Source organism: Brassica oleracea, chromosome C6 (genome assembly GCF_000695525.1).
Source record: "Brassica oleracea var. oleracea cultivar TO1000 chromosome C6, BOL, whole genome shotgun sequence".
Lineage (NCBI taxonomy): Eukaryota > Viridiplantae > Streptophyta > Magnoliopsida > Brassicales > Brassicaceae > Brassica > Brassica oleracea.
In genome coordinates this window covers 17,793,204-17,800,618 of record NC_027753.1, presented here as the reverse complement: position 1 = coordinate 17,800,618, position 7,415 = coordinate 17,793,204, and the positions used below count along the sequence as shown (strand labels likewise).

Here is a 7,415-nt window from a genome sequence, read left to right as displayed (position 1 = left end):
TTGGACTCATTTGTATATGAAAGGGTTTTCACGTAATTATAAAGTTTGGTACCTTCATGGAGAAACTGGTTATGAATATGATAGTACAAAACTTTATAATTACGTGAAAACCCTTTCATATACAAATGAGTCCAAACATCAAATTCTTTTATAACCTTATTATTATTGCAAGAAGAGCAGGGACATCTTAACATACCACTTTTTGCATCCGGTTGCTGTTGAACAAGCCTCATGAATTCTCCAATCCCTTGAACGTATTCTTCCGTAAGCAAATTGGTGTTCGGATCCAAATGAGGTTTATCCATCCACGAACGATAATAAACTTCTGAAGACATGATTTTCACGGAATTGTTATGACTAAAGAGAATGAAGAGAGAATGAAGTGTAAATGAGTTGAATGAGGAGGGGTTGTATTTATAGGAAATTGCTTACGGACCTCCGACGACTTTCCGACGAAATTCCGACGGATGTAAAGCAGTCCGTCGGAATTCCGTCGGTATTGTCCAATCTCAAACGGCTATACAACGGTCATATATATTTGTCGGCAACGGTCACATGGTTCGTCGGAAATTCGTCGGAAAATACCGACGGAATTTCGGCGACTTTACTGTTAATCGGAATGTCGTCGGAAATTCGTCGGAATATACCGACGAACTTCTGACGACTACAACGGTTACATTTTTTATCGGAATGTCGTCGAAAAGTCGTCGGAAAATTCTGACGAACCTTGTTTCGTCGGAATTCCGTTGGAAATGGCCGACGGAATTCCGACGACTTCATTTTTTTGGATTTGGTCGGAAATTTGTCAGTAATCCGTCACAAATGTCCGACGACATTGGTGTCCGTCGGAACCTCCGTCGGAATTCGGCGTGTTTTCTTGTAGTGGTACTCCACCATTAGGACACTTAAAAGAGTTATGTTTAGGTAAACCACACCTTGAACAATGGATCACACGGTTGTGTTGAGTTATTTTTTTTCCTTTTTTTGGAGACTCGTTAACTCCATTGATTCTTTGTTGAGGTTTCTTCTTGTGCCCTTTGGAGATATCTCTTGTTGGAGCATGTAATGTTGACTCACCAGATGGTATCCAAAACTTGATCCCTCTTACCGGTTTGATCGAATCTGAATATTAATGCTGCCACTTGGAAGTCAAATACCAATCAGACACCAAATTGCCGGTCTTATAAGCCTTTTTCTGATCCAAAACGACACGAAACGCATGTGTGCGCAGGGAATCCCAGTCAAATCCCATCTCCTACAACTACATGTATTTCCTCTCATATCAACTGCATACCGCATTCCATCTTCAGAAACCTCAAACTCACCAGTAGGTCTAGGAAGAGATTTGCAGTTCTTCATATATTTTGTCTCAGATGCTATCATCTTAGTAACCTTCAGACTGAACTTTCCTTTGTAATCCTTGACTATCTTCTTCCTTAAATCAATGTGTTTCATAGCTAATCGTCTCATTGTCTCTAGAATCTCCACCAAGGGCATTGCATGTGCCTTCTCTAGTGTCTTATTGTAAGACTCTGAATTGTTGTTGAGAGCATCTTCACAACATTGGTGCAGTCGAAAAAGGCCCTGCTACAAGTCTCGGGTCTCCTGGCCATCAAATCTGCATAGACTTCTTTGTCATACTCTTCTAACTCTTTCAAACTTGCTTTGTAGTCGGCTTCGTTTATGACTTTCGACAACACTCCAAAACAACTTCTTCAGTTGAGGCTTGTTAGGATGTAGCTTCCTTAAATTCCCGTAGATATTTCTTGCACACATTATGTGTTCAATGTTTGGTAGCTCAGCATCGACAACTATATGCAAGCCCTAATTAACCACCATAATAATCTTAGAGACCATAAGAAAATTGTTTAGGAATTACCTAAAAAAAGAATGAATCATCACTTACCTTCTGTCAATCTTAAATTAAGGGTGAAACCATCTCCATTTCCAAGATTTATATCATTTTTCAGCTTCTGCAAGAACCATTCCCATGTGTATGTGTTCTCTTTCTACACTACAGCCCAAGCAAAAGAATATATCTGGTTGTTTGCATCATTCCCACTGCAGCTTGAAGTTTGCCTTTTGCTGTGGTTTTGAGGAAACACCCATCTATCCCAAAGATAAGTCGACATGAGGCTAGCCATATGTTTCGGAGAACAGAAAAAAAACGTAGAAACGATCAAAAACTTTAAATCCACCAGCATTAGTGACGGTTTGAAGATCAGTTGCTGATCATGGATTTGTCATGTCCACACAAAAAAAAAGTGTTAAAACACACAAAATTTACAAATCTTTAAGTGATTGCCTCACCTTTTAATTTCAACTTCTTATTCCTTAATCCTACAAAATTGTTCATCGTACTCAGCTTGAATGAGATCCACACCTTTCTTCCTCGATTTCCGACATTGGTCATCAGATGAATTCAAATCATAACGCAGCTGAATCTGATCTTTGATTGCTTTTGGTTTCATTTCAGATCCTCCACGAGTTCATTTAAGAACAACTTAGCTATGCGTGAATCCAAAAATATCTTGCAACGTCCATCTTTGAAACAAGTGTGGACATCTTGAAATGTCTTCACCATCCACTGACAAAAGATTCTTCATACGAACAATATATTCTCCAAGAACATGGGGTTTCGCCTTCATCCATTTCTACTCCACATATTGCCAAAGATTTTACATCGCTCCATCTCGTGAGTTGAAGATTCCAACCTCCTTTTAGTGCATACTCAAATACATCATCCTTGAAGTCTTTGACACTATCAAACACTTGCCTAATGTGTAACTCTCCACTGCCTCTCTTCCATCCTTGATAAGGCCGAGGATTTTCTTCTTCTTCGCCATAATAACAAGGAGGTGTGTTTTTGTAGTTTTTATTATCTTCATCATCAGAGATTTCACCCACATCAGCTTCAACATGTTTGTCCTCTTCAAATTCACGATCTCCATTTTCATTGCTATCTTCTTCTGTCTCGTCATTCTGTCCCTCCGAATCATCTTCTTCTGTCTCGCCAGTTGGTCTTTCTGGTTCTCCTTCTTCATTATGTTCTTCATCATTCACATCTTCATTGTGCTCTTCATCATTCACATCTTCATTCTGTTCATCATCATTCACATCTTCATGCTCCATAAAAACTTCAATAAACTTAGTCCACTTTGAAGCTTCACACATCCTTGCAAAACTCTGAGCACCATAAATTAATATTTCGAGATGCTTCATGGAGTCATACGGTATTTTGTACCAGATTCACTGACCAGACAGAGACATGGGGAAGTCATTCTTCAAACCTCTAAACAAAGCTTCAGCATGTGTCTGAAGTATATGAGTTTTGCCTCCCATGTAGGCGATATCTCCACCATCAGTCACAAACTTCCCACCATAACTTATCTGAAATGTAGTATTTCATTATTCACTGAAATTGAAAGACATTTACTGTCAATCGCAACTAAACCCTAAGCTAGAAAATTTTCACTGAAGCTGTCAATCGATGACTTACCTCATTATTCCAGGTGAAATTAACAGCCAAGCTAACGATAGACGAGTTCAATCAAGATTGAGAGATGTTTAAGTCGACACAAAGAACCGATCAAAATGGATTTTTCTGATATTTTTTGCCACTGTCTCGTCGATTTCGTAAGGTTAAGAGAAGATGATGAATCAGTTTTCGAAACGACACCGTTTTACGATGGACCAAACAATTTTATATATGGCCCAGCATAATTTTAATACTCGACCCAACCATTTTAAGTTTTAAACCATAATATTTTCATTTTCTACACGGTCCGTTTGTACGTGAAGCTGACTAATCAGCCATATAATCATCCTAGTCAACACCGTTAACTATGATTAAACAGCGTTAATGTCAATGTATGAATTAGCGTGGACTTTATAAATTCGGGTATGTAATTCAAATTTTGTATAGTTCAGGCATGTATTCGCACACGAGAAAAGTATATGCATATTTTTCCCAAATACTCATAGTTCGAGCACGAACAAGCCGTTTTCGCAAAGAATTAATTTAAAGTTAATAGCTAAGAATTAACTTAAAAGTCACAGAATATTCGTAGTGTCTATATATTTTGTTTTCTCTATATTGTACCATAGAAATCATTTATTCTGATTATATTAGAGAGTTTGGAAGATGTTATTATATAAACAAACCGTGTATTAAAAGATATTGTTTGTTGTCCAAGTTTGAAACTCGTAAATTAATCAAAAACAAATTTTGAAAATATTTATAAAAATAGTTTGTAATGAGAATAATATATTGGGAAGTAAAAAAAAATTGAATAAAATATTTTTAAAATGAAGTTATAATATGTTGAGAAACATAGCTCGTTTATAGTGTTGTTTACAATATAATTAGCTAACTATATATCCCCAACCGTTCATAGTGTTATAAGGTATTTTTATAGTTAGTATTATTTCTCAAAAGAATTAAAATATATGGTATAGGATTTCGTAACTTAATATGGTTAGTATTTTTTTAAAATGTTGTAATACAGGGTCAACGATTTCATAACTTAAGAGTGTAGAGTATTAGACACAAAGTGTCTCACATCGGTAGTTGGAAGAGATCCTAAGCAATATATAAGATATATGGACCACTCCACTTATCACCAATTGGTTTTAGGCTAGAAGCCCATCTAGCTTAACATGGTGTCAGAGCCCGATCCACGCAGCCCAACCCGATCCACATCGATCTAGCCCAAAGTTGGCCCATCGATCCTTGCCCGAACATTCCGAGATTGACGCTCAGAGAGCCATCTTCTCGAGGGGGCGTATTAGACACAAAGTGTCCCACATCGGTAGTTGGAAGGGATCCTAAGCAATATATAAGATAGATGAACCACTCCAATTATCACCAATTGGTTTTAGGTTAGAAGCCCACCTAGCTTAACATAGAGAATATAGGAGGTAGGTAAATGATTTATTTACTGAAACATAAAAAGTGATGCAATACAATTAGATTTAATTTCCTGGTCGATTTAATTATATATCTTAAGCATAAAAAGACAATGGCATATGATGGAATATCAAAGAAAATTAAGGGCATAATCATATTAATGATTCTGCTTTATAGATGTGATGTGATTTTAGATATATATATATATATATATATATATATATATATATATATATTGTTTAATTGGTTTTGTTATTATTTGTGTATATTAGATTGTATTGATTTGTCTAAGTTTAACCACAATATTTTCTGTTCTAGTAAATTAAAATTTTGAATGATTTTATCATTTTCATTTATTTGAATGCTTTCTTGGAATTCTTAGTAGTATATTTTGGTAAGTTTATATATAATTTAGTATCCCAAAAAAAAAAAAAACTATAATTTAGTATATGTTGTTTTGAGAATCAAATGATAAATAAATAAACTAAATGTTGATGAGTCTTTTTTGAGCTATAATGAGTTCAATTTCGCTAAATAAAATAATAAACTGATCATTTAAATAAAACTATCAACAAAATAGTATTTAATAAGCAATGTTTTCATTTGGTATTGGTTAAGACACACATATAGTGAATTTTGATAAAATGTATTCCATCCGTTTTATAAAGATGCATGTTTTAGAGAAAAAAAATGTTTCAAAAGGATATATGTTTTTGTATGTTAAGTGTATGTTTTATCATATAATAATGATTTACTGTAAACTTCAAAAAGATTAATTGCACATTAAATTCTTATTGGTTCAAAATTAGGGAAAATAGAGAAGCACAAACAATTATGCATTTACAACTAAGATTTAATATATTTTATTAATATATGTGAATATTGTAAAACATATATCATTTTGAAACAAAGGGAGTATATATTTATATAAATATATGATATATATAAGTTAATATATAATTGTTGATATTTGTAATTATATTTATTTTTTTTAAATAATAGGATATATAAATATATTATTTTAATGATGATTTATGAACTATTAATTATTATCTTATTTTAATAGCATGTTAAAAAGGAATATTGATATATAAGATTTACTTTAATTGTGATAAAACAGTTATTAATCATTATCATATTTAAAAATATTGCCAAAAACCTAAATTCTTATAAGGAAAATTGTGCATAGTAATAATTAGAATGGATGTCATATCATCTTTTTTCATGTTGAAAATGAACGTGATGACGACACATGAGCAAATAACTTCGCAAATAATATTTAGGGGATAAGGGATGGGTGGTACAAATATAAACTGAAAAACGAAATTCAGACTAAAGATTAAGCGAGAAGACATTTTAATAATTATACAATATGTTACTTACAGTTCACTTAAAGTATATTGATTTATGCTATTTTAAAAGGTTTTTGTCATTACTTTTTTAATTACTTGATCAAAATAGATTTTTAGATTTTTAGATATGTATACTCGAAAAGAAGTTCTTGTGGATTATTTCTAGGGACTCATGTTCTATAAATAAATTATTATTTTGCTTAAAAAATTATTTATTTTTATTTATGTATTTTGTTAAATATAAATAAAAATTGCAAATAAAATTTAATAAAAATATATATTAGGCAAAGCATATATAAAAAACTCAGTACTATTAATTCTAAAACTATTTTTAGTGCGTTTAAGATATTTTGATTTGTTTTATCTAAATTATTTTTTATCATCTGAGAAAAGTTTTTAATAAAAAGATTATTTTTATTAATTTTAAATATATATTATATTATTTAGAATTATGTTATTAAAATAAATATATTCTTTAATATAAAAATTGTATTTATGAACTTTCCTTTTCATGATATCAAATTATGTATGATATATATTTTGTTTTAAATTTTAGAATTGTTTCCTTTAATAAATGTTTCTTCTTAACTTTTTTAATGAAATAAAATGATATCAAATTATGTATGATATATATTTTGTTTCAAATTATCTATATATTTTTGTTTTTAAAATTTAAACCTATCTTATTTAATAACTGTTTCCATAGTATGGGAACTTTTAACTTGATGTTTGAGATGTGGACGCAGCTGGAGATGTGATGAGTAAATGATATTCTGCGTTTCTTCGATGACTTTGTCTATCTCGGAGGTCGAGCTGGTGGGTTGGTGGATTTGTGGTTGCATTACCCAGAGCTCGGTTGTAGCCCGAGCTAGTGTCCGTTTTAGGACGCCCATCTCGCCTTCCAGATGCATCATTACATCATGTGGGATTGACTGTTGGGAGTTTCCCAATCTATTGTTTCATGTTGAGATCGTTCGTCATTTCAGGGCAGGATCTCATAGGCTCTTCGGTGACGTAGAAATTTTGGTGCTTATTTCACTACAAGAAAACAGCGGTATTCTGACGGACATTCCGACGGAAAATGAAATCCTCGGAATATACCGAGGAATTTCCGAGGAAATTCCGAGGAAACACAAAATTGGGATTCCTCGGAA

At 32.9% G+C, this 7,415-nt stretch overlaps 2 protein-coding genes across 3 annotated transcripts in view; one reads left to right on the top strand and one right to left on the bottom strand.

The window, feature by feature from the left end:
• Positions 1–1,740, top strand: part of LOC106297628 — a gene marked incomplete at its 5' end in the record, with an annotated part of 3,794 nt that extends 2,054 nt beyond the window's left edge. Inside the window, 1 exon segment of the mRNA XM_013733833.1 lies at positions 1,672–1,740. Within this exon segment, the coding sequence (XP_013589287.1) occupies positions 1,672–1,740 (69 nt within the window).
• Positions 1,741–2,264: 524 nt separating this feature from the next.
• LOC106299602 (acidic leucine-rich nuclear phosphoprotein 32 family member B-like) lies at positions 2,265–3,582 on the bottom strand. 2 transcript variants are annotated; one of them, XM_013735667.1, is made up of 2 exons: positions 3,500–3,582; positions 2,265–3,390 (listed from the first exon to the last, which is right to left on the bottom strand). In XM_013735667.1, exon 2 carries the CDS (start codon positions 3,220–3,222, stop codon positions 2,578–2,580), a length of 645 nt encoding a protein of 214 aa, XP_013591121.1. In that variant the 5' UTR covers positions 3,223–3,390; positions 3,500–3,582; the 3' UTR covers positions 2,265–2,577. The 2 variants fall into 2 exon arrangements, with proteins under 2 accessions (XP_013591121.1, XP_013591119.1); XM_013735665.1 differs by having other exon boundaries at positions 2,265–3,415; positions 3,500–3,577.
• Between the last annotated feature and the right edge of the window lie 3,833 nt (positions 3,583–7,415).

Excerpts from the sequence above, each read along its gene's own strand:
- LOC106299602 (XM_013735667.1), bottom strand. The coding sequence starts at position 3,222 with ATGAAGCATCTCGAAATATTAATTTATGGTGCTCAGAGTTTTGCAAGG.